Here is a 24,670-nt window from a genome sequence, read left to right as displayed (position 1 = left end):
CCCTTCTGAACAAAGACTAGGCAGCATTCAGGAAGGAAAAAGTGTTATTGTCTTTGTCCAGTCAGAGAGAGAAAAGACAGAGTGACCCAGAAGTTGAAAGCCCATTTTTCTCCCCCACCCTCTAGAAATAGGCTTCTGGCCCTTGGATCTCTGAACGCTCCTGCACTGAGGCCCCCTTCAAACTCTTTCATCTTTGTTTTTCTCTTTTAAAGCCACAATTGATTTTGAAATGAAATTGGCTGTTCCCCCACCAATGAACCTCAGGCTTGCATCTTCTTTCCCCTTCCTCCCTTCCAGCTTTAACATCTCCTCAGGTTTCTGTTATTTCCCATGCATCTGCTTTGAAGGATTTTCCAGTAAGGATGTCAGAAGAAGTTTCTTAAGGGTCTTTTATCACAAATTCCTTTTGGTTTCATGCCTGAGGATGCTTCTGAGGAGGACCTTGGCAACTTATGCTCAAGCAGACATGAAGCGAGTACACTTTTACAGGCAAGTCTCAGCTGGCTGCACACACAAATCAGGTCCTGCATCCCCGCAGCCTCATTCAGGAAACATGCTGTGTTTCCCAGCTGACAAAACTAGACCATAATTAGACCCAGTGTAATTCTGTTGGCCTCGATGTAGTTACCAGGGAGACTATAGTGTAGACAACTTTTCTACACTGAAATTGAGGTTTTCTTAGCTGTCTTACCTATATTGCATAGACTCTTCTTTCTACTCAGGCAGAAAATGGATGATTTTCTTATCAATCCAGTCCTTCCATGGGAGATTTAAGAATTAAGTTCACAGGATGATGCAAGTTGATTATAACCACACTTTTACAGCTGCACCATCAGTTGGTGCAAAGTGCACGTGCACAGAGGACCTCTGTCAACCAAACCTGCCCCACATGGCATTTCAGTTTTTCCATTGCTCCACAGGCAATGTCAGGAAAGCATCAGACCTTAAGAGTGGACTGATAAAAGCTGTCACGTGAGACATCATTTCAGTATACATGAGTTAAAGCCCAATTTTCAAAGGTTCATGCACTGTATGGCTTCCTTACATGCCTAGATCCCAAATCACCTTCAGATCATTCCAACATCTCTTCTTCAAAGAGATGTGGTAGTCAACTAAGACATTTAAGCATGTTTTGGAAATGTTACCAAGGCTCTCAACTGACACCACTCTACTGTCAGGACTGGCAGTGCGGAGGAATGATCACAACAAATGCTTAGGAAATATGACAGCGGATGTTTGCTGCCATGTTAAATACAGGCAGCTAAAAGTAATTTCTTTCAGAGGGAAATTAATCTTCTCTCTAACAGGAGGGTCAGGAACTCAAAGTGAAGGGTATACCCTCCTCTTTGCCACTTTCAGCACCTAAAGTAGGTTGTAGTACAGAAAGAGGAAAATCACAGCCCTCACCAGCTTAGCTAGGACAATCCCAGAGGGGTAAATCACAGGCTCTTGCATTGCAGCCCTGGCTTCTTGTGCACACCAAGGAACAGAGGAATCTGCCCCAGCGTTGTTTCTTTTTGCCTTGCTCCTTCCAGACCAAGTCTTTATTGTAGTTTTGCCAGCCTCTGCCCTGCCATCCTTCTCTTGTAGATAGAAGTTCCACCTGCCTTTCCCCTGGGAGGTGTCTGGAATAAATGGTGCCTTAATTAGGTTAATTATACCTTTAGCCATCCTTGTGCTCACAAGAGATGTACAGTTAGAGTCCGTTACACAGTGCAGTTTCCCCAACTTTCCATGTCGGTGAAGTTTTCCATGGCTCAGTTGTCTTGCACAGTATTTGTTAGATCCAAGGACTGTTTCAACTCCTTGAAAAAGTGGTGCTCCTGGTGCCTCTGTTCAAGGCCTGTCTGACTTAGGGTGGCCGGTGAGTCTGATTTCATGGGCACGTATTCCAACAGAGACATCTCTCTGCAATGTCAACAGAAGGCTCAAGCAACATCTGGTGAATAGTAAAGAGTCTCCCTGACACTTGTGAAAAAGGGTACAGATTAGCATCCTCCAGTCTGCTGCTGCTTTTCTGTCTAAATAGTATTTTACAGGTAAAGCTTCTGCTGAGAAGCAGTGGGGTTTTCTCAGTAGCTGCCTAAATCCTGTCATAGTCTTTGGTTTAAACTGCCTGAGACAGAAGATGCATCTGTATGTGTGGTGTCGCTGCTCCCAAGTGATGAATGACCCCGTTTCTAACAAACTCTCTTCCTGCGCTCTGTCTTGCCTCCCTGCAACTTGCATTTATGCAAAATGTTTTATGTGACCTCTCTTGCTCTTTGCAGCTCACTAGAGAGTCTCTTTCTTCAGGAACTTAAAAATTCTCCCAGAATGGAAATAGGTATAGAAGGTGTTTGTATGTAACTAGGCATATCAGGAAGATATCTCCGTGTTTTTCTAACATTAAGGATGCTCCCACATTCCTCTCCCTAAGACACACATCTCATTTCCTAGACTATTTTCTCAGTCCCATTGGCAGCGCAGGCTGCTCAGGATAACTGAGATGCTCTTGGTATCTTCACTGGCCTCTGTGTAAAGAAGATGACTTAGTATTTTTCATTAGCATAAATATTTGCTGTGAACAAATGAAGCTCAGCAAGTGAAACATGGAGTAGAAAAGTCTTTCCCCGAGTTACTGTCTCTCTAGAAAACATCATTATAACACTTTGTGTCTGAGAATTTGATACCACCTGTCACTAACATTAATGGGAATTGGTTCCCTGAGGGTCTTTTAGGCAAAAGGTATACATCCAAGGCAGTTTTATGTAATTGGTGATGTGCTTTGCAGCTTCTCCCACCTCTTGGTCCTTTCCTTGATCCTATGAGGTTCATTTCTTCACGGGATCAGTTTGTTGTGGGAGATGATTTTTATGGATTCAAGTGCAGGTTCAAAGGTGTGTAGCTGTAAAAGTCCCCTTTGTCACACTGGTAAAATGACACAGGTTTTACCCAAGATTTTTTAGGAAAATCTTGAATTCCACTTGATTTCCAGTGAAAATCTTGCTATGTGCCAGCTCCCTGGTTGATATTTGGTGTTTTGGGTCACATTCACACAGGGGCTCCAGGTCTACCCCCAGGTTTGTTGGAACAGTGGGGCAGAGAGCGGAGTCCCCCCAGCTCCCCCATCCCCACCATTCACGCTGCCCAGCGGGATGGGTTCCTTCACCTCCCGCAAGAGGGAAGCTGCCTTCTACAGCTGCTTGCAGCCCTGGTTTAACAAGTATCACCTCTCTGTAGAAGCTCCATCTGGGCATGCTAGCTAGATGTGCTTCATGTAAACTGTTTGTTCCACCACCCACAGTGAGCGATTCGCACAGAAGTTTCACCAGAGACCATAAAATTGCAAACCGTAGGTCCAGATCTCGCCATCTGTCACGGTTCTGCATTCCTGCTCCCCAGACAACACAGTCTCCCACTGGGTTTAAAAGAGCCCAAGCTTAAACTTGTTTGTTTGGGATTTTTCAAAAAACCTGGTGCTCAGAAGCACTGCAGAAATATAAATGTGGTAACCGTTATCATTTATTGCCCTCGCAATGCAGACAGGATTAAAGCTGTTCTAATGACAGGGAAGAAATGGTAATATTCCCCTTGACATTAAGTAGGCCTGAAGAAAACTATGAGCACAATGGATTGGAACATTAATGTGCAAAGGAAAAATAAGAACCCCACAAGAAATGACTGTAGCAAAGAACCACCGGGAGGCACTTAAGCCCACAAAAGCCAGCACTCTCAGGTGTCAAAGGATCTTGTCATTCTGCACCTAACTCAGCCCTCGCTGAGGTGTTAAATGGGGCTGCAAAACCATTAGTGCTTTCAGACCTTAGGTGAATACTACATACAACCAGGTAGCACAAAAGGGTTGTGCTCTAGAGGCTTAACCCTTGCGTGCTGAGCGCAGTTTGCTGGATGCGTGCCTTTGCTGCTCCTCTTTTCAGAAGGCACTAATGGCTCTGGTGACTGCAGAAAAGGTGGCACTTTTTGGAGCAGCGATGGCATATGTAGGTTTTGGAGCATCTGCCTTGCTAGCTCAGCAGATACCTGTAATGTAGCCTTGAAAATTTGCGGGAAACGTGAACATTTATAAATAGTGTGTCAGACAGCTGGTGGATTTAAGTACTGCTTCCCACTTCAAGCTCCCAAGGACAAGATGCTCTGTCCTGTATGTGAGAGGTTTTGTTTGAAGAAGAATGCTTTGTCCTGGTTAAGTGCAAGTTTCTTCTTTGCCCAGACCAGTGACACTGCATTCCTGTGGAGAGGTGAGACTGGTGGTGCTTTCCCCACACAAGGTACCCTGTGCTTTTTGTCTGCTGCCTTCGATTTTTAAATGATCAGGGAGTCAAATGGTGTCAGAAAGGCTGACAATAGCTTACCACGAGAGGAAAGCATCCTCTGTGCCCTCTGACAGCCTTCATCAGCCAGCCTCCCTCCTAGACTGGGAGGTATTTTAAGGCAGAGCACACGCAAGACATCATCACTACTGAAAAGATCATTCCAGTTAGAGAAAATTCTCCTGGCTCCCCATTTCGGTCCCCCTTTTTTCTTTGTTTCACTTTCTGTGGTGAGCCAGATGTATCGTTTCTTTCCTCTCTGCTGGGAAGGTAATTCACTACTCCAAGGAGGCTACTCAGTGGCTTGTTTTATTACTATTTAACATGTATACATTACACACAGAGGACTTGTAGCGCTGTGCCAGGCATCCCTACGAACACACGCAGTGACAGTTGCATCTGTAGTGGGTACCCATGTGTGGGGGATAAAAGGATGAGCGTAATTCTGAGCCAATTAGAATTAATAATAATTCCCACACATCATATGTAGGTGTGTGGGATGTGGCATATCCCTATGTTTCTTTGAACACCCCTGGAATTTAAGGGGGTTGTTTAGGGTTTTTTCTTGTCAACTTAAAAAATCACTATCAGGAAAGGGAGTCGCTCTTTAGGGAAATAGAAAGGTCTCTTTTCATATGCATCCAAAGCAAGGATTAAAATCTGGGCACACCAGGCCCTGCCTAATTTGACTTTTTTAACACAAGCTTTGCCTGGCTGGAGCTGACCTTTTAGGCTGAAGAGCATTAGGGGGCTGACTCCTGAGACCAAGAAGCCCAGTACTTGCACCTGGCTGTAAATATACACCCAGGAGATGTTTGGGAGCACAGAGAAATCATTGCAGAGGCTGTGCATGCATGTGTGTGTTTTTTCAGGTTCTTTGGCTGCTTTGAGTAAAAAAAGTTGGAGTGTTAATAAATGAAGCTGTTAATTACTAGTCTGTTATCAAGAAAGCCTTAAAATTAGTTGTGTTAGTTCAGTGGCAGTCAAGGGTAAGTTTTTGTGCTCTGTAGCACAAAACAATTTCAGGTTGGAAATTTAGAAGTAGGGGTGAAAAAGAATAGGGAGAGGGTGAAAGGCGAAGGGATTGTAGGTGCTCACCTCCGACTGCACAGGGGGGACAGGCTCAGGGCACGAGGCCACATCGCTGCCACCGTGAGAACGTCAGTAGGTAGTTGTCCAGGCGCTGTGGTCCAAACTGCTGTGTGTGACTTGTCATTCTCAAACAGGCATATGCTTTCCATACGTGTCACGTACCTTGTTAGCGAGAGCTCAGTGTCTGGGAAGGGAAACGTTTCAAGCCACGATGAGAACTGTTAGAAGCAGAAGGAGGGACTTTGCATGCGGGTCAGACCTCGGCACTTCCAAGTGTTGGCTGAGATCCTGAAACAGGAGCAGAAAATACCATGTGTAGACCTGGGACTGGTGGAGATCGGCTGGGCCACCAGCCTCCTGCTGTCACTGGTTACCAGACGAGACCTGCCTACTCAGACCTACTCCCCAAGTACAGCTCTTCTGACTGCCCATCTTGCTGATAAACACCTTGTCATGTCCCTGTATGGAAATTAGTTAGCCTGTTCTTCAGTTGCCTGCCAAATCACAGAATTTGGTCCTGATACTGTAATTTATGGGATTCAGTGGCCCCAGGGACTGTAATCCTGCCGGTTACGAATGGCCAAAGCCTCACAAGGTAGAATTGTGATGGAACGTTAAAATGTGTTGAGCTGATGGGGCAGGGAGACAGACTGATCGAGAGCTGCAACTAAAAACAGTCTTGTTACAAAAACCTGGAGGAAGGAGTATATATATCATAACTGAACTCCATGCCTGGAGCAGACTTCAGGGAAAGACTGATGGAGACATTATTATGAGCAGGAAATATTCCCCCCAAAAAACAGAAACAGCACAGCTGAGAAAATTTACCAAAATACTATGTTGTCAATTGGAGGCAACAACCAAATCTCAGGAATGCTACAGAGAACACACCAGAGACTGAGGCATCAGTTTGGCTTCCAAACTGGTGCATCTGCAAAAGTACAGACCAAAGAAAATCCGGGAGTGTCTATGCACATGTTTTATGAAGCAGGGTGACCTGGGACCAAAATTTTAATTATCAGGCTGAGGATTAAGAAAGGAGTTGTTGAGGTAAATGTTAACACCCACCCTCCTTCCCCAATGGAAGTAACGTTAATGTTGGAGTAACTTTCCCAGGGGAAGTGTCCATAGTCTGGTTTCTGCATTGCGACCTGCAACCAGTTAAGACAGGCACTACAAAATCCGCATCAGAATCTGAGGCTGGCACTGAGGACAGTTGCAGGCTTTAAAGTCTATGAACAGACACAATATATTAGAGAAAGAAAAGAAGCTATTGAAGATAAAATGTATTTCATCTGCAGTGAGCTCTTCTTTATGTGACACGTTTGCTACTGCTTATCTTTCCCCCTTTCTAGCCCTCACTCCCTCTTTTTACTCTGTTTTAATAATTCAGCTCTTACAGCCCAGAATTAAGTGTTGTGCAGAACTAAGAGCAGCGTGCTATGTGCTGTATTAACATGCTGTGGGTTTGGTGCTTTCTTTTTTTCCTCCGTTGTTGTTCATGCTCCCCAGCAGAAAGCTACACTGTGAGACTGTGCTTACTTTTCCTAGTATAGCACTATCTGCAGAAAGACCAATATAATACAAAAGGCCATCTAATAAAGCAGCAAACCCAAATTGGTTCAACCTTCATCCCTCGCCTCCTTTTATAATATCACTGTCACTTTTTCATTCGTAGTAACCTTGCTTTAATATTTATGACCCTGCTTCAGACATGGAGAGTTCAATGAGGACAAATTTTTGGTTTGCTATTTCATTGTAGGAGGTTAGGTAACAGCAGGGATAGCTGGTCTTCCAGAGCCCGCGGGGCCCGTAGGAACATCCATCTGTGGCTGGGGGCCCTATGAGGTATCACCCCCTCCTTCGAGGGGAGCTGCAGGGGAGCCCGAGGTGAGGGCTGGAAGCAGGAGATAGTGGCTGGTTTTGTAGAGATGCTGCTGCTCCAAGGCAACCCAGCACAGCCAGCATCTTCTGCTTGCTTCTTGCCGGCCACACACAAAGCCGCGCTGCCCAGCAGACTTGCTGATGGTATAAGACACTTCTGGCACATGTGTCAATGCCAAACGGCTCAAAACCTATGCAAGGTCCAAAAGCAACAGGTGGGCCATCCCTGGGCTCCAGGAGCAGGAGGTGTACTCATTAACTAAATAAGATTATTTTTAATAACATAATATGCCATAAAATAATCTCAGAAGATGATATCCCAACTGGGTTTGCTTGCTGTAGTTTGACAGCTAGCTATATCCCAGAAATAAGCCAGAATGGCATGTAGGAAAAAAGAATCTTTTTTAAATGACTCCCATTTTAAAAATGAGTCAAAGTAGAAAGGTCAGATCCTCTATTAGAGCTGAAAAATGCAGAATTGTTCCCAGGCACCAAAGTCCTTCTTCATGTCTTTTCTGTTTTAAAAAAAGTTGCAGAAGCAGGGAGTGCTGTGGAAAAGCTGTGATTCTGGTGTGGGACACTGGAGGGATGAAGGCAGCAGATAGTAAGAGCCTTGTGCAGCTTGAGAGCATGGCATCAGTGCTTACAGCTCGGAATAGGGTCTTATTTTGGGTCTATACAAGCATGATGGAAGAGTCAGTCTCTGACCTGAGGGACTAGAACAGATGGGGCTCAGAGAGAGGCAGTTGCCTTCCTCCACCTCACAAGCAACGATCCAAGTCCTGATTAGATAACAAACCTGAAAGAGAGATGGCACTGGACCATTTCCCTTTACACATAATCTGATCTTTTAGCCACAGGACCCTCATTAGCCAGCCTGTGCCTATTAGAATAATAACCTAATTCTGGAAGGAATGGGCTGTTGCAAAGTCTAAATGCTGCTTGAGATGGACATCATGTCCTTTCCAGTGGTGTCTCTGCTCTCTTTCGATGGCTTAGTCATCATTTGAAGACTAGCCAGAAAATACAGCTGTCGTCTGACATCTTATTTAAGGGGACATCAAAGTCTGTGGCCCCAGAAGTCCCAGGTCTCAGCAGATACATGCCTACATCTCCTTCAGATTCTTGTCCAGGACCCATTAAAATACCCTTGTGGTCTCAGTGTGTTTCATGTAGGGGATTCACATCTAATTCCTATTAAAAGTGTTGCCATTCCTCTGAAATAGTTTGATTGTGTACTGGAAACCCTTCAATATATTTAATTCTTAATTTTATGTGATTCAACAAAATGTTAGTAATCCCAAAGTAATAATAAGTTTAAAAACAAGCAAAGCAAGCAAGCTTTCCTTTTTTCAGCAAGCTCAGTAACCCCGTTAAGACCTTTGATATTTGGATTTTCTCTTCCATTTTGTAATCACACTGGATAAAAACTGCATTCAAAGACTCTAGTAGAAAAAGAAAAAGAGATTTCAAGACATGAAGTACACAAGTCTAAGAGCTACAATTTTCAACTGGTCCCTTTGACAGAGAAGTTAAAGTCAACTTCCCATGGCCCTATCTTCCACCACTATAATTATATTCCAGAAGTGTGCTTAAATGGCTGAGTGTCCACGTTGTTAACTTCTGATGACAAAAGTGCCATGCTATTTCTGTTTCCTTAAACTCAGCACCATGTGAGACAGAAGTATCCCAAATCCAGTTTGATCTCAAGGGAAACTTACCATTTGTCAGCTAGGCAAACTAAGACCTATTTGTCAGGCAGGCAAACTTCACTAAAAAAAAATGAAGCTATTGGCATAAACATTTATGAGTAGCTCTTCAGCCATAGATTATTGTTTAATATAAGGGAAGGAAAGCAGACCTTAATATAAAAATCTACGCTACTTTCCAGCTTCCAAGATGGTTAGAGCAGCAGTGCAGGAAAATGACGGAAGGGAGCACACTTCCGTGTCTTTTATATATTTGAAAAAGAAACGTATATTTCTTGTGATATCACATTAGCCTGATTTGCAGCTGATTAAATATATGGGACATATCTGCTGTCAGCTAAATACATGTGTGGAGCAATGGGGGAGTGTAGAATCTGTTTGGCTTTCCCCTGCTAGAAGAATCTGTGGGAACATGCTGTCGTTGGATGTGCTGAAGAGATGCGCTCTGGCACCTACGCTACACTGGAGAACTGTGAGGACAAACATTTGGGAGGAAAGCTGAGCTGATCCTAATTGAAGCAGACACTAGTGCTCTTTCATTGAAATTCTACCAGCTTTGCCACCCTGATGTCAGGTTCTCCATCACCATGTGAGGGTCGCCTCCAGGCAGGGCACGATAAAAATAAATTACACATGCACATCCCCCCTCCTCTTTCCCACATGTGCACACATACACTCCAAGCGAGCAAAGGAAAACATGTGGGAGCTGCTCCTTGACACCGCTGTTGTCAATGAGTTTGTTTTGCTGCAAATGAAGGTTTTAGTTCTGTCCCCCAGGAGGTTTGGGCAGATGAAGGAGGTGCCACACTGATTTTGGGGCTGCAGGCGTTGCAGGGCTAGTTTTCTATAGCTTTCAGAGGACAGTAGACTGAGCTGACTGTTTTATTACACTCACAGTCTGGCCATACTCATCCTGCAATTTTTAAAAGGCATTTGTTAATTTGGTTTCTGGAGTAAGTGCTGTTTGTGCTGCACTGGGTGGTTTCAAAGATTTCTGCTTTTCTTGGCGTCTGTATTTCCAAACTGCACCTTTTTTCCCCTGTCTGCTTAGGCTATGAAGAACAGTTTGCTCAAAATACTCACATCTGCAGCTCTGCATTGTAGGAATGGCTTTTCTGGAGAGGGTGCAATGTCTTTCCTCCTAGGTGCATCTCAGATATGGCATCGTACAGGGTTGGGAAGGCCTCTGAGATCTGGCAGGGACTATCTGGGTTTTTTGTCTCCTGCAACAGAGGGCATGAGTTGCTTTGGGGAACATCTGGGGATATTTTACTTTATCAGGTTTTTTACTGTTCTTGTGGCTTTGGGTATTGGCACTGTCTCTGCTACTTCTGTTGTCTGACAGAGCCATGCAGCAGTTGAATCTCCCAAGAGTCAACTAAACAATATTACTGGCCCCCTCCAGGGGTAGCTGGGTGAAACTCAATGGTCCATGAGATACAAAAAGTCAGTAGAAATGAGCTAATATCCCCTTTCGAGGCTTAAACTCAGTGAAATGGTGAAAATTCTGCTTCTAAAGGAAATGGCAGATGAGCAGTTGCCAGGATCTCCTACCAGGCTTCTCCAGTTGTGTTCCTGGGGAGCAGTTCCCCTTTTGCAGTCCTGTTTGCAGATTCTCAGCAGAATTGCACCATTTTCGCTCCTGGAGACCAAATCCTCATTTCCATCCTTCTGTGCAGTTCATTTGCCCTTCCTCCTCCCTCAAATGCTGAGACGGTTCCAACCGCTCTTTGTGGTGACCATTTGTGAGAGAAATACTTTGGTTTCCTTCTGCTTTTACCAAAATCCAAATGAGCTATCTGTTATATCTGACATCTTCCTTTCACATGAATCAGTTCAAACCTCCAGTTCCAAAATATCTCTGGCCCTCCTAAATGCAGAAATCAGTCTTGTGCATCTACACTTTCTGTGTCTGGTTAGGAACTTTAGCCAAAAAAAGTCTACCAGGAATTTTTATAGACTCAAAGCATCTCTTTTGCTTTCCTCCTCTGCAGAGAAAATGTGCAATTTGAAGTTGTGGGCATGTATTTTTCTTTTTCTTGGAAGCATTTGCAAAGGTAGTCAGAGCTGCCTCCCTTCAGCTGCTGAGTAGGTGTCCTATCCTGTGAGTGCTTTCAATAAAAAGAGTGTTTCTCCAGTTTAAATGCTTTACCTGGAATATTTCCATATGAAAAGACAAACCTGATATACACTGCAGGACTAGAAATCATACAGTCTGGGTATTTCAAGCATGAGCAAAACACATGTGCTTTTTCCTCATCTGAATTCAAGGACACACCAGCTCCACGACGGCTAACTTTCCAGAGAGGGAGAGGGGAGGCTTCCTCCTGCTTGCTCTACCACATCAGTCACTTCTTAACTAACTTAGGAAGCTGTTTTGATTTTTACTGTAAGTGTTTAGTGTTTTTAGAATAGTCTGAGGAGCTCTCACTTCACCTGGCTGCAGCAGGCACTGTGGAGTTGTGTCCAAAGAGCAGATGGTTGTCACTGGGTTGTCTTTCCAGTGTAACCAAGTGACAAACAAGTTAATGCCTCTGCTTTTACCTTTTTTTTTTTTTTTCTTTTTTCCAAATTATCTGCTTTGTCCATGGCCCCTCTTAGTCTGAAAGTACAAAGCGAGCTGGGGTTCCTTCCAAACTTACTAGTGATAAAGACTGTTCATTCTCCCAGTCATCTCTGGTGCAATCTGTTTCAAATGCTGGGATCGATGAGTGTCTCAGAACAGTGTAGGAGGGCTGCCTGAGCGTGACTGAGCCACAGAGGAAAAAAAAATAAATAAAAAAAAAAAACTACAAAATAATAGAATGATTTCAAATAGAAAATAAAATTCAAGGAAGCCATGGCTGCCTAAAACAAAACAAAACAAGCCAGCTAAGTTTATTGTTTGCATTATTAATTGTGCTGGATTGTTCATCTGCCCCAAGAACGTCACTTTAATCATTCAGTGAGTCTGAAGCCTGGGTCTCTAGAGATCATGTTCTGATCTCTCACATATGCTATAGCGCGCTGTTCATTAGACCCACTGGTCTAGTCACATGGAAATGATGTTCAGACTATTTCTATCTGTATCTGCTACTTTTCTTCCTGAATGTGTCAGTCTCATGATGAGGGCAGTGACTCCAGCTGATACAGATAAAATTGCTGATTGCCAAGGGAGACACTGCCGTGAAAATAAAGAGAATTTTATTTCTATCATTGTTCAGGCTTTGTGAGAATTCCCTGCCCCGCACAAATACAAATTCCCTTGGAGGAGAAGGGTGCCTGGGGTATGTGAGATCACAGGTGCTGAGCAGTGAAAAGAGGATGGGTGACCTCAGGGATGAGTTGCGAGGCTGGGATGTGCAAAACCTCGGCTCAACTCCAAAAGGAAGGAAAAATCTTACCAGTGTAATGAGAGTCAGTTCCCAGCTTTCGACACTGTGCTGTTTCAAAATTCTGGCTGCTTCATTTTGGTGGAAAGATGGGAGCTGGGACTCACTTTGCACAGTGGAAGCAGGATTTCTTGGTCTTCCCTTGAATATTTGATGCTGGTAGTAGAGGAGTGAGGAACAAGGTCATTTTATCCAGAATGGCTGTAAGCCAGTCTGGGGTGACACTTGGTCCCTGCTGGAGGGACAGGGCTTGGATGGAGCCCAGCTGAGGATGCAGAAACCTCGTGTTTAGGAGCCTGTCTCCAGCCACACATGCAGAAGTTCAGTACTGGTGGCAACCAGCAGAAACCAGGTCAAGGGATTCCCAAGCAGCACAGAGCACTTTCCAGGGGACCCCGAAATGTCACATCCAACTTCTCATCCTGCGCTCTCTTGAGGGTGGAGGGGGGGACTGGCAAGTGATGTGTGAAGTGTTAAGCCAGTATAAATGTCACAGCCAAAGGTCTTCAGAGTCAGAGTAACAACAGGAGGAGACACTAGTGCCAGGAGTTCTGACACATGGAAAACGCTGTCACTGCCACCACCTCCGGCTTGGAGATTTATTGATGATAACTTGGGATGTGCCATAAACAGGGGTGATATTAAATGAGTATGACTGTCTCAGGGGCTAAGTTTTACAACCCAAAGTGTGAACTCTCTCTGCCTTACTGAGATCCCGAGGCATTTTTCCGGCAGCTCCCACGATCTCATTAAGTGCTCTCCTGAGAAGGGCTCCAACCCAAGAGAGCCCTCACTGCAGAGCACAGCACTGGCTGCTGAGACCAGACACAGATATCTGACAGCGATCCCAGCAAGCACTCCTCATGGAGACTCCCCAGGCCACCCCACTGGACCCACAGCCTTCCCCATCATGGCTGTGTGAGCAAACTAGAAATTGCCACTCAGGTGTCCCCAAGTACTGATGGACCCCTGGTGTCAGAAGCTCTGACCTCAGTGCCAGCAGCTCATGCTCTGGAATAAACCTCCTTGTAGCTGTGCTATGACCACACGGAACCTAGAGGAACCTTTGCTGAGATGCCTTCTTGGCACGTTCTCAGCTTCTGAGGTCAAACCTACAGTTTGCTCCTGGATCATTGGCCACAAAGGGCTGTGCCACCATGCAAACACTTTCCTTCTGCTCCTTGAATGCATCTGGGGCTGCAACAGCAAGCTCTGACTGCAACCTTTCTCCCCCATAATAAAACAGCTCCACGGGCCAGACAACTGCCATCCCAAGGAGGCAGGGCTTGGTGAGCCACTTCTGGGCTGAGAGGTTCCCTTGTTCAGATAACACATTTAATCCCAGAAGCAGCAAAATCTTCGTCAGAGCCCTGGGGATACTGAACTCACTCTTCTGTGTCCCTTCTGCCCATTGAAGGTAAAGCAGGTCTGTGGCGATCAAGGGCAGGGTGCCCCATGGCCACCAGCCTGTTCTTCACAGCTTGCCTTCACCAACCCACAGGCCTTGGGGAAAATTATCTAGTCCAGAGAACCTGCAGCTTTTCCCAGGAAAAAGGTTTATTTTGGTGACTTCCCTGAGAAACTTCCTTGTCCTTCTGCCCTCACAACCTTTCTCTCTGCTCCTCCAGTCTGCTCACAGTTCTCCAAGGGCGTCTATGCCATCTTTGGATTTTATGAAAGGAGGACTGTCAACATGCTCACGTCTTTCTGCGGGGCTCTTCACGTCTGCTTCATAACGCCAAGCTTCCCTGTCGAAACGTCCAACCAGTTTGTTCTCCAGCTTCGCCCAGAGCTCCAGGATGCCCTCATCAGTGTCATCGAGCACTACAGCTGGCAGAAGTTTGTGTACATTTATGATGCTGACCGGGGTAAGTCACAAGTACATGGGAAGGGTTACCAGGTGACCAAACATAGTGGCCTAGATGGACTCTTTGCCTTAAGAATTTCTCTTACTGTGGGTTGCTGGAGACTGAGAGGGTAGCTAAAGGAAAAGTCAACCTATGCCTTTCTTGTTCTCTATTCCTTTTCCAAATATCCATTGCTGTGGGTAGGCATTGATTTAGATGAAACGTTAGCCTGACCCAGTATGCCTGTGCTCATCAACACAAGCAAAGTATTTAATGAGTAAGCGGTTTGAGTTTCAAATGGGGAAATTTTTATATTTAATAGGTCCCATATTGAATAGGTCTGTTGAACTCCAGGCCACCGCATCCCATGTTTATAAATGTGAATTATCAGCTACCCAGGTCTCACTTGAGCCCACATCCAGTTGTGATATGTGTATATGTTTCTGGCCCGTGGCTTGGAAAACTGCAAGTTCCCTGTGTTAATGCATGTTAGTCATCTATGTAAAATAGCAAAAGCTTTTGTTGGGTTCTTGGAAGATATTATTTAACTTTCTAAACCATGAGCAGGGCTAGTGAGCTCACCGCTCTGTGATTCAGCTTCCCCAGCTCTCAGAAGCCTTTAAAGCTCCCGGCTTGGAGGCTGAGAGCAAAATGGACTTGAGGACGGAGCAGAGGTAAGGGTGATTCAAGGCTCTGTCCTGGAAGTTACAAATAGCCCTTGTAGGGGCAGAATGACCTTAAGAGACAAGGAGAAGGTATAAAAGCATCCCTCCCTGCTTTTTGTTGTCACGAGGCATAGGCACACTGACTATCCCAAAAGGACTGCGGTAGGCAGGGTTGTCTAGCAGGACTCCAGAGAAGTGCTGACTATGGGTACCTCCTCAGGAAGGCTGTGCGTGTAACTTAGGCAAGATCCTTTTAAAAATAATGAAGTTTTCTGATAAAATTCTGCCAAGAGAGACAGGGATGCTGAATATGATTGTGAATATGAATATGAAAACAATACTGTGATTGCTGAGGTTGTCCCTAACCTAGGAGCACATAGCCTAAACAGATCAAAGACAAGAAGGGAACTATGGCCGAGACAAGTGATTTAGGTAGTGACAGGCAAGAAGAAGGGGATTAGAGCTCTTACCTGAATCTCACAGCAGGGCCTGATCAATGAGACTGATCTGCCCATTGCAAAGGAAAACTAGGCCTGGAATCATCACATTTTCCTGTGCTGGGACAGAAAAAGTAGGAGTCATTAATTCTAGCTCCGCTGTGTTTGGGTAAGGTGCTAGACTATCAGCTGATCTCTGTAGTTCTGCTGCACTCTTGTGACACTGCATCCAGCCTGGCCTGAGGCAGCTACACAGGCTGCCAGAAGGATGGAGAGATGCCATTGCCCAACTAAAACCTGGTTGTCCCCCTGCTGTCTTCTCCCCCCTCTCTTCCCGTCGTAGGGCTGTCAGTCCTACAGAAAGTGCTGGACACCGCAGCCGAGAAGAACTGGCAGGTGACAGCTGTCAACATCCTGACGACAACAGAAGAGGGCTACCGCATGCTCTTCCAGGAGCTGGAGAAGAAGAAGGAAAGGCTGGTGGTGGTGGACTGTGAATCTGAGCGACTGAACATCATCCTTAGCAAGGTGATGCTGGTGTGGGTCTTCTGGGGGGGGGTCCTGCATGCAAGATGAGGAGGGTTGTTTCCCTGGAGAAGTTCTTCCCATTCTTGGCTGATCCATGTCTTGTTGTGGCTCTCATTGGATGTGGGGGGGAGTGCATTGCAGACGGCTGCCCAGCTTGCAGATATTTCTCTGTTGTGTTATTGTGGAAACTGTAAAGTAAATACTAGGAGTTCTCACATGTTCACGCTAAGTGAGCTCTGCTGCTCCACTTTCCCTACTTGTTTGACTCCTCTGCTGAGCTCTTCATACCCCCTTCCTCCCCAATAAGTTTGCTTTGTGCTAATTCCTCCAAGCAGTATGCACAAGACATGGAGCTTCCTTACTCTGCTGAGTTTTACTCTGGTTTTCCCACCTCCTGTGATTTGGGGTGGATGTGTGAATCAGCACTGCCGGACTCTTGGTCCTCCAACCTCCACGTGTTGCACCAAACTTTCACAACCCATGCCAGAAGGACAGAGACGGAGAAGCTTTATGGTACATCTGTAGAGTTGTCAGGAGCACTGTCTCCAGATCAGGCTAGAGCTCACCATCCTACCAGGGCACCCAGCCTGTAGCAGGCCTGGATGTTTCCAGCCCCTCTCATGCCTTGCAGCGAGAGAAAGACGTTCATTCACAGCCATCTCCTGGCTGTTTTGGCAGCTTGTGGCCACAAGGCAGATGCGATATACAGTAGAGGACTCAGCAGCTAGGTTGTGTGCCCTGCCTTACTCATCCTTAATCTAGATAGGTTGCCCAGTAGTGCAGACCCAGGTTTTTTCCCCATCCTCTTTCCTCCATGCCTCTCTTAATGCTTTCCCTAAGTCCCGAGTATGGACTTCTGTGGACAGAAGACCAATGCAAGCCCATGGACAGGTCTCAGTCTATGTTTGTGTCCCCTCTTCAACTCCAGCCACAAACCTACCACCAAGGCCTCCCCCACTGCTGGGACTCCCACCCCGTGTGGCTTAGACAGAGCCCCGCAGTGCCACGCAGCTGGCGTGCTGTGACTCCCGCTATTGTATTTCTCATAACCAGCTCACTCATACCTCATGTTTCACACGTCACCTCGTCTAAGCTACCTGTCATATCCCGTCTCGCACTTCTGCTGCTTGCTTTCTGGGGCAAGGACTGCCGTTTCACCAGCTGCATGGCTCAGCGACAAGCACAATCCATCCTTGCTGGATGTCTCTGGCTGCTACTCTATTATAAATAATAATGAAGCAGGTAGCAGGTTTTAACCTCAAAGTAAAGGTCACGTTCATGAAGGAGAGACCAGATTATTGTGGAGGGTAAAGTCTTCTCTCTGAGCATGGAGTAGCTGCAGTTGAACAAAATTTTTGACAGGACCTAGGCAGTGAATTTACCTTTTCTGCAGACTTTCCTATAGGGTGTATCAGATTGCTAGGGTTAATGATGTGGGTTTTTTAAGCCTGGTTTGTCTAACAGAAAGTTCTGTAGTCAAATGTTCTCTAATTTTCCTAGTATGAACAGAAAACAATGCCTTTCTTTGAAACTTCTTCACATAGCTGGAGCAAGAGTTAAGATAAGATGTAAGTAGAGCTATTTGCAAGAACACTAGAAATCCAGATCTCGTGATTATTTGTTTTGCAATGCTGTAAAAAACATCCATTCCCAAGGAAAAGAAGGGAAATGTTGTGTTTTCCTACATTACAGACAGAGCAATTCTAACAGACGTTTGTGCCTAGGAGGTAACACTCCTGTGAATAACTTTTTCAGACCCGTGTAGTCCTTTTTCGTCCTCATTTGCCTTCTTGTTCTGAGTCCACAGGGATTTGTGAGGGCAGAGGTAGCTATCCCAGTGTAAGCAGGGGATGCCAGCTCTTTCACAACACGCAGATGACCAGAGGGAGCCAAAGACAGTGTTTGGCTCGTTATCACGTGAAATTCAGCTGGGACTTCAACTCGGGCTGGTGGCCGGTCTCCCATCTCACCGCACCAGCGACCTCAGCGTGGACGTCACTGCTCTGTTTGCCTGTCTCTTTGGGTGTCTGAGGTGTTTGGAGCTGCCTCAGCCTCTCAGGGAGATTTTAATGCATTTATCTTCTTCCCTGACAAACCTGTCTCTGTCTTTCGGTGGCTGTGGATTTGTGCTCCCCGGTGAACAGAAGAGCTGGGGATAGATGTTTAGCATCAGTGCCTCATACGTACACGCTGGTGCTTGTCCACATTTTTCATTTCTTCTCTTCACTCCGTACACATAATACAAATAACCACCGCTGGCTCCAGCAAGGCAGTCTTTGCATTCTGGAGACCATAGCTGTAGAGGAGCCAGCGCTCAATGTGTTAAGGATACATGGGAAAGTGACCTGATTTCTTTCTTGGAGATTTCTCTGTGGCATGTCTCAAGGGCATGATTTATCTTTGCCAAGGTAACTGCCGTTTATGAACCAGGCCTTGGTTCAGGGCAGGATATTTGTGGGGCTGAGCTGTGTAGCCTTAATGGGATAAGTAAGTGGTGTGTTGTATTCCATCAAAGCCCTGTATTGTTTCTTCCTTGTCTCTCATTAAAATGAATAACTGGAATTTCTCCTTTGCCAGTGTTTCACTCTGAGAGGATTTCTCTCTAATAGGTGTCAAACTGGCCCATTAAGAAGTGGGTAATGAAACCTAGGTGGCCCAAGTGAGCTATCAGCATGCAGCCCAGCACAGCCTCTCACCACATTCAGGCTAAGTGATAAATGCTATTATAACCTCAGCTTGCTACTGCTGTCCGGGCACATTAGGACTGAGCAAGCATTTTAAAATAAATTAAGATCACAAATAACTGTGTAAAACACAGGAAGCAAGCCTCATAATTCAGGTGGATGGGCTGCAAGATTAACAGCTCAGGGAAGGCTGGATGGCAGCCCTCTCTGGTTCATCGACTCTGACACCTAATAAAATAAGAAAGGGAGAGTCTGGGCAGAAGGAGCCAATGCCAGCTATTGTTGACACTGGAGGAATGGGGAATTGGATCGTAATTCTTAGACATCTCAGTCCAGAGATGTTCCTTCTTCCTACAAGGTCTGGAACTTACTGCAAAGGTCAGTCTCAGCTGATGAATGGAAGGAGAAAGGTTGGGTCTGGTTTTGCTTCTCCGATCTGGCACTAGAAGATACTCAAGAAAACTGCCCATAATAAGACTATATTTTTATAGCTTTAGGTATACAGTTTTTTTCTGAGGATTCCAGACTGCTCATCAGAAACCATACTGAGGGATGCTGTGGGGAGAACCACAGAGCAGTCAGTGAAGCTGGCAGAGCTGACATTAGTTGTGTAAGAAAGTGCTACTAAATGAAGCCTTCATTGGAATTAATTGCCACCCACACATTAATGCTGGGAACCAGATGAGTTTTCACATGCATACAAGAGCACTTCATCAGAGAAAGGCTAAGGCAGGTGAACCAGTTGCACAGAGCAAGTGTCAGCTCATTTATAATCCATTTGGAAATCCCTAAATGGCTGCTCATGATGATGCGGGAGTGCTGTCCCACCGGGGGGAGGGGGGGGACTGGTCTGTGTGTGCCCTTGTCTGACCTTCTCAAACACCTGCTGCCAGCCTGGTATCAGAGAGAAGTCCTGGGTAGACCGATCTCTGGTCAAATCCAACATGGTGGTAATTTTATTGCCATTCTGGCTGTAAGGATCTTTCTGGCCTCGCTACTGTTTGTGCAGATTTTGCCTGAACGTTGGCAATGCAGGCAGTAATTCAGAATCAATTCATGTGACAATGGAAATAAGAGGTAGCATTGCCAGCATAAGTAAACCTTATGGGAACAGCACAATTCTCTCAGAAACTGACAGTTCTTGTGTTTTTACAGGTTCTGAGGTCATTTTTCCCACTGTCTTCCTTCTGTATGTGGATTAGCTCAAATGCAGATAGTATCTGGCTTTAGTAACCTGGTAAGAATATAACAGTGCTGCTGGAAATCGATGGAGAGCAATTCCAGTAGAAACATGAAGTCAGCAAGAGTAATGTATTCTTTCTGTATTACTTTTTAATTCAAGGGAGAAAAAGACAGATAGGGACCCGCTGATCAATGTCTCTGGCCCCATAATCACAGGCAAGCCTGCAACAGGTGGTGCCTTTCTACCTAGAAAAGGGATGATTTTCCAGCTAACATAGAAACTTTCAAATGGTATGGATCCATAAGCAATTGTATTGATAAAAGAGAATAAAAACCTAACTCTGCAGGCATCAGGGAAAAAGGCTTAAGTGGCAAAGAGCATATATTGGGACACCATGAGCATGAAGACATAAATCATCTCCACGAACATGCAAGGGGAATCCTCTGTGACTTGCCCGAGCAGCTTTGCTCTGGAGATGTGGCCTGAAGCTATGTCAACACACTACAGGAGAAAAATTGCCCTATAGTCTAAACCCCCCGACATCTCGCCCAGGCAGGCGTCTGCGACGGGGACTCCAGCTCGGAGGACGTACAAAACAGCTCTCTCGTCTTGCTTGATATTTCAGCTGCATTTGCAGAACACATGGACCCCAGCTCTCTACTTTGTTTCTTTACTGTCTGAAATATAAATTGTGTCTAACCTTTTAAAAAAACCCCACACTACAGTTGTTGCTTTTTTCTCCTGAGCCCGCAGGAGACGGATTGGTTTAGGTAGTTTACTCTCTGCCTCTGGAATCTGCTCGGGGATCTTGTCCTGTCTCATTTCAGACTTGCTGCTCCACCATCATGTGTGAAAGCTCTGTCCTCCCTCTAACAAGATTGTGAACTTTTCTATTTCTGTGTCTTCCTGTGCACAACTGAACAGTCTCATTGGGGGAAAATGGGGGGGGAGGAAGGGCAGATAAATGAAGCTGCTCTTCCTCAGCTCGTCTTTGCTAATTATCCTTGGGTTTCGTCTTGCAGATCATCAAGCTTGAAAAAAATGGAAACGGGTACCACTACATTCTGGCAAATTTGGTGAGTTGCCCTCATTGGTGGGTGTTTTTTTGTTTGTTTGGGTGGGTTTTTTTGATGTCATATTTTGTAAAGCACTATATTTACTGTATTACTGAGCTGGACATCTTTTTTCTCATCCACTTTTTGGGTAAAAAAAATAAATACCAAAGTCCTTTGTGGTGTTCTCCCTGTTCTGTTTTATCTTTTGAGCCAGCAGGATTATCTTCAGGGTATCACCAGGATCACCAGGGTTTTGTGGTGGGTTGAAGCCTGGCTGGAGGCCAGGTGCCTCCAAAGCCGCTCCATCACTGCCCTCCTCAGCTGGGAGGGGAGAGAAAATAAAAGGAAAGGCTCGTGGATGGAGATAAGGATGGGGACATCACTCACCGGTCACAGGCAAAACAGACTCAATTTGGGGAAATTTGTTTAATTCATTACCAATCAACTCAGAGTAGGGTAATGAGAAACAAATCCAAATCTCAAAACACGTTCCCGTCACCCCTCACTTCTTCCCAGGCTCAATTTCACTCCCGATTTCTATCCCTCCTCTCTCTGGTTGCCATTGCACAAATTTTTTGCCCCTTATTAAACACGCTGCCCCATCACTGCTGGGCTCGGCTGTGGCCAGTGTTAGCTCTGGCAGGGAGCTGGCTGGCATTGGCTCCATCAGGCATGGGGGAACCTTCTAGCAGCTTCTCGCAGAAGCCACCCTGCAGCCCCCCCGCTGCCACAACCTTGCCACGCAAACCCAATACAGGGTGTTTTGCCTCCAGCTTTGATCTGCATCTTTTCAAAGCCAATTAAACAAACCGTCAGCTCAGGCTTGCTGCAGTAATGATTGTTTTGCATGTCACAGGTGCTTGGGGTCCTGGGCATTGCCCTCCTAGCTTGTTTTAGTCAGGCCAACAAGAAGCTGTTGACTATTAGTAGCAACTTGCATTTTCTAACTAGTTTTAACCCCATTTCAGTATGTGTCCCCTGGGTGAGGTGTTTTACAGCCATCCTGAGAACCCCACTAAGGGCAGGCTTGTTAATGTTGATGCACCGAGACCTCTTTGACCTTCCAGTAAAAATAAAATATGTACCTATTCTGCAGCTTGGTGCTAAATCAAATCTGACTGTCATGGCTCTAAGGAATGAATTGGATGTAAAGATTTCTTTAAGGAAAGGATTCTCCCTGTAATGCAGGGAGATGCTGCCTGAGGACAGAGCAGTATGGGGCAGCGGCAGGGCCATCTTTCTAGAGCAATATGCTATCTTCTCCTAGGAGGCTGGAGAATTTCTCTGCCTATGGAGGTTTGGGAAGAGTTAAGAGAGAGAGGAATAGCCTCAACCCACAGGGCTGCTGGAGGTTTTCTGCAGCAGAGCTCCTACCCTCTCCTCCCCAGATGTGTCCGTCCAGCCAGGGGGATGCACAGCAGAAGACAGACTGGTGTTGGCAGTTTGGGGCTGAGGCTGCTCCCCCAGGATGCTCCGTGTCCATGCAGGGTGAGACACGTGCGAGGTCTGGAGCTGTTCTTCCCTCCCACAGCTGTGTCTGTGAGGCAGCACATCAGCTCTGGGGTAATTAAAATTTAAAGTACCAATTAGTCAAGCAGTTACTGCCCTTCTCCTTCTCTCAGTCCCAAGATAACTCTGTAATTTACAAGGCAAAAATGGCCACATAATTACCCCGCAGTGCCCTGATACTGACCCTACACTTCTGCGCTGGGTGCCTACCATGTAATTACAAAGTTTAAAATGTTACGTTGCACAGGGGGAGACATGCAAACTGTAGAGCAGCCAATCACTTCAGCTGCTAATTTTTTAAAAAATTAGTATTTGTTGTAACCCAGGTCCTGGTCCTCAGATGTTTATGAAAGTCCCGTCATTAAGGTTAAGCCGGGAAGCTATCTGGAGTAGCTGGCGTGTGTGTGTCCGTGCGCTTTTATGTATAGCCATGCAGAAGGCTAAATGAGAGTAACACCTCTTCTCTTTGCAGGGTCTCATAAGGATAAATAGATTAAAGGCATGATGTGGTCTAGTGCTCAGGTGTTGGAGTTTTGAAGGACATTTCCCTCTGTCTTATGATACCATACTCTCCCACTTTTCCCATCTTTAATTTGTTTTCTTAGCCTTTGCACAAATGCTGAGAGGACAGAGCTGGCTGGAAGAGGCTGCATACTCAGCCAGCATGGGTTATAAATAATTAACAGGGAGCAAAAGGCTTTTCATTTCCCCAGCCCCTCCACAGGAAGGTTCTACCTCCCAGCTGCAGCTCAGTGGAGGGTGCTTTGGGTGCTTTTCAAGCAGCTTTGATTTGGAGGGAGAAGAGTAGTGAAAGGAATTCAAGCTCTTTGGTCTTTTCTGCTCCTTAAAACCTAGCATTGTACAAGAGCCAAACTCCAGAGAGAGGAATATTTAAAAAAAAAAAAAAAAAAAGAGTAGAAGATAATCCAACAACATGAAAAACCTATTTAAAAAAAGACTAGCACCTCTCAAGGTTAAGAAAGCCCTTTCCAGGGCAGAACAGGCTTTGTGGTTCTGCCGTGCACATGGGCAGGTTCCGGCACCAGAAGCCGAATCGGTTCCTGTGATGTGCTGCACCCACACAAGAGCTACTTGCTGATCGGTTCAGCGAGGAGAATGGCAAAAAGGCTGTGAAGCTCCTATGTTCCTGAAACCATATGGCAGTGAGGAAGGACGGTAAGTCTCCCTCTGCAGGGATGGCCAGGGATGTTATAAGGGATTGGCAGGATGTGGGAAGTCAGCGTCTGGCAGGGTTAAACTGTAGTGTGGATGCTCTGATCCAAGAGATCACAGTAGGTTTTACCCTGTTCTAAGGACATCTCATTGCTGGATTACAGCCTTCAGAGGGTGTAACATGCTGTAATTTATTCCCACTGACTCATGCACGTAGTGGATAGACCTTAAACACCCCACATTTTCCCCTGTAGACAAGTCCTAAGATGACAGAGTGTGCCTTGCCCACACACACACGTACACTCATGTGCACACCCGCACGCCTAGAAAACAGCCCAGTTTTGTGGAAGCAGCTCATTCTGGAGTACTGGGTCATAAGAGAATAAATTAAGAGCTAAAACCTGCAAGTGCCTGAACATATCCAAATGAATTATTTTTTGTCCCCTGTGCTGACTGACAGAGTCCTGATTTTAGGACTCTCATGCAATATGAAGATAAGGCTCCCAGCCCTGGCTGGGGCAGGCTCTGGCCTTGTGCAAGTCAAATGAGACCTCAGCTGGTTCACAACCACCAAGGTACCTGCCCTAGCTGGAGCAAAGGGATGCATTTTCAATACCTACCTTTTGCAGCACTGCCTAACCTTCTTGGGCCCTTTCCTGTGGGGTGACTGTTATGGAAATGACATATCAGAAGCAAATGTTGGGAAGCGTTTATGAATAACCCAACTGAAATTCTTATTTTTGGCTGTATGCTTGTTCAGAGCTATACTCAGCCAAAAAACAAGCAGCAGCACGCTACTGTCCAGTTACAGCAGCTCCAAACCATCGTTACATCAGGAATGCGAAGCAAGTGAGTTTGGAAGGCAATGCACGGGCTGAATAAGACCTAAAAAAATCATCCATGGGTGCATTTTGAACATGGAGGAATTCCCTGTCTGGTCACAGACAACTCTCGAACAAAGGCGAAGTGGCTTGCATTAATCACTGCTTGTTTGCCCAGCGGTTGCTGTCGGGTGAGCTGTAGTAAAGTGCCAAGCAGGTTTTGACAAGTAGCAGCAAATGAAAGCTAGTATTTCTTAGCAGGAACAGCTTTCTTTTTCAGTGAAATTGCTGTTGCCAAGGTGAGACAATAATATTTCTGTGTTCACAACCAAAATAAAACCATTCTGCACCTTAGGCCATGGGCAAACATCCTTCTCCGAATCTGCTATGCCTGTTAGA

The 24,670-nt window shown here is 45.7% G+C and overlaps 1 protein-coding gene across 2 annotated transcripts in view; it reads left to right on the top strand.

Moving 5' to 3' along the window:
- The window catches only part of GRIA1 (glutamate ionotropic receptor AMPA type subunit 1), a 125,538-nt gene that overhangs the window by 45,802 nt on the left and 55,066 nt on the right, over positions 1-24,670 (top strand). For both annotated transcript variants that reach the window (XM_056350118.1, XM_056350120.1), the window contains exons 3-5: positions 13,998-14,237; positions 15,662-15,846; positions 20,736-20,789. In XM_056350118.1, the coding sequence (XP_056206093.1) occupies positions 13,998-14,237; positions 15,662-15,846; positions 20,736-20,789 (479 nt within the window). The remainder of the gene's footprint in view (positions 1-13,997; positions 14,238-15,661; positions 15,847-20,735; positions 20,790-24,670) is intronic.

The sequence above is a fragment of the Falco biarmicus genome, chromosome 8 (genome assembly GCF_023638135.1).
Source record: "Falco biarmicus isolate bFalBia1 chromosome 8, bFalBia1.pri, whole genome shotgun sequence".
In the NCBI taxonomy this organism is placed as follows: domain Eukaryota; kingdom Metazoa; phylum Chordata; class Aves; order Falconiformes; family Falconidae; genus Falco; species Falco biarmicus.
The sequence above is the reverse complement of the archived record's forward strand: the minus strand, read 5'-3'. Positions and strand labels throughout refer to the sequence as shown.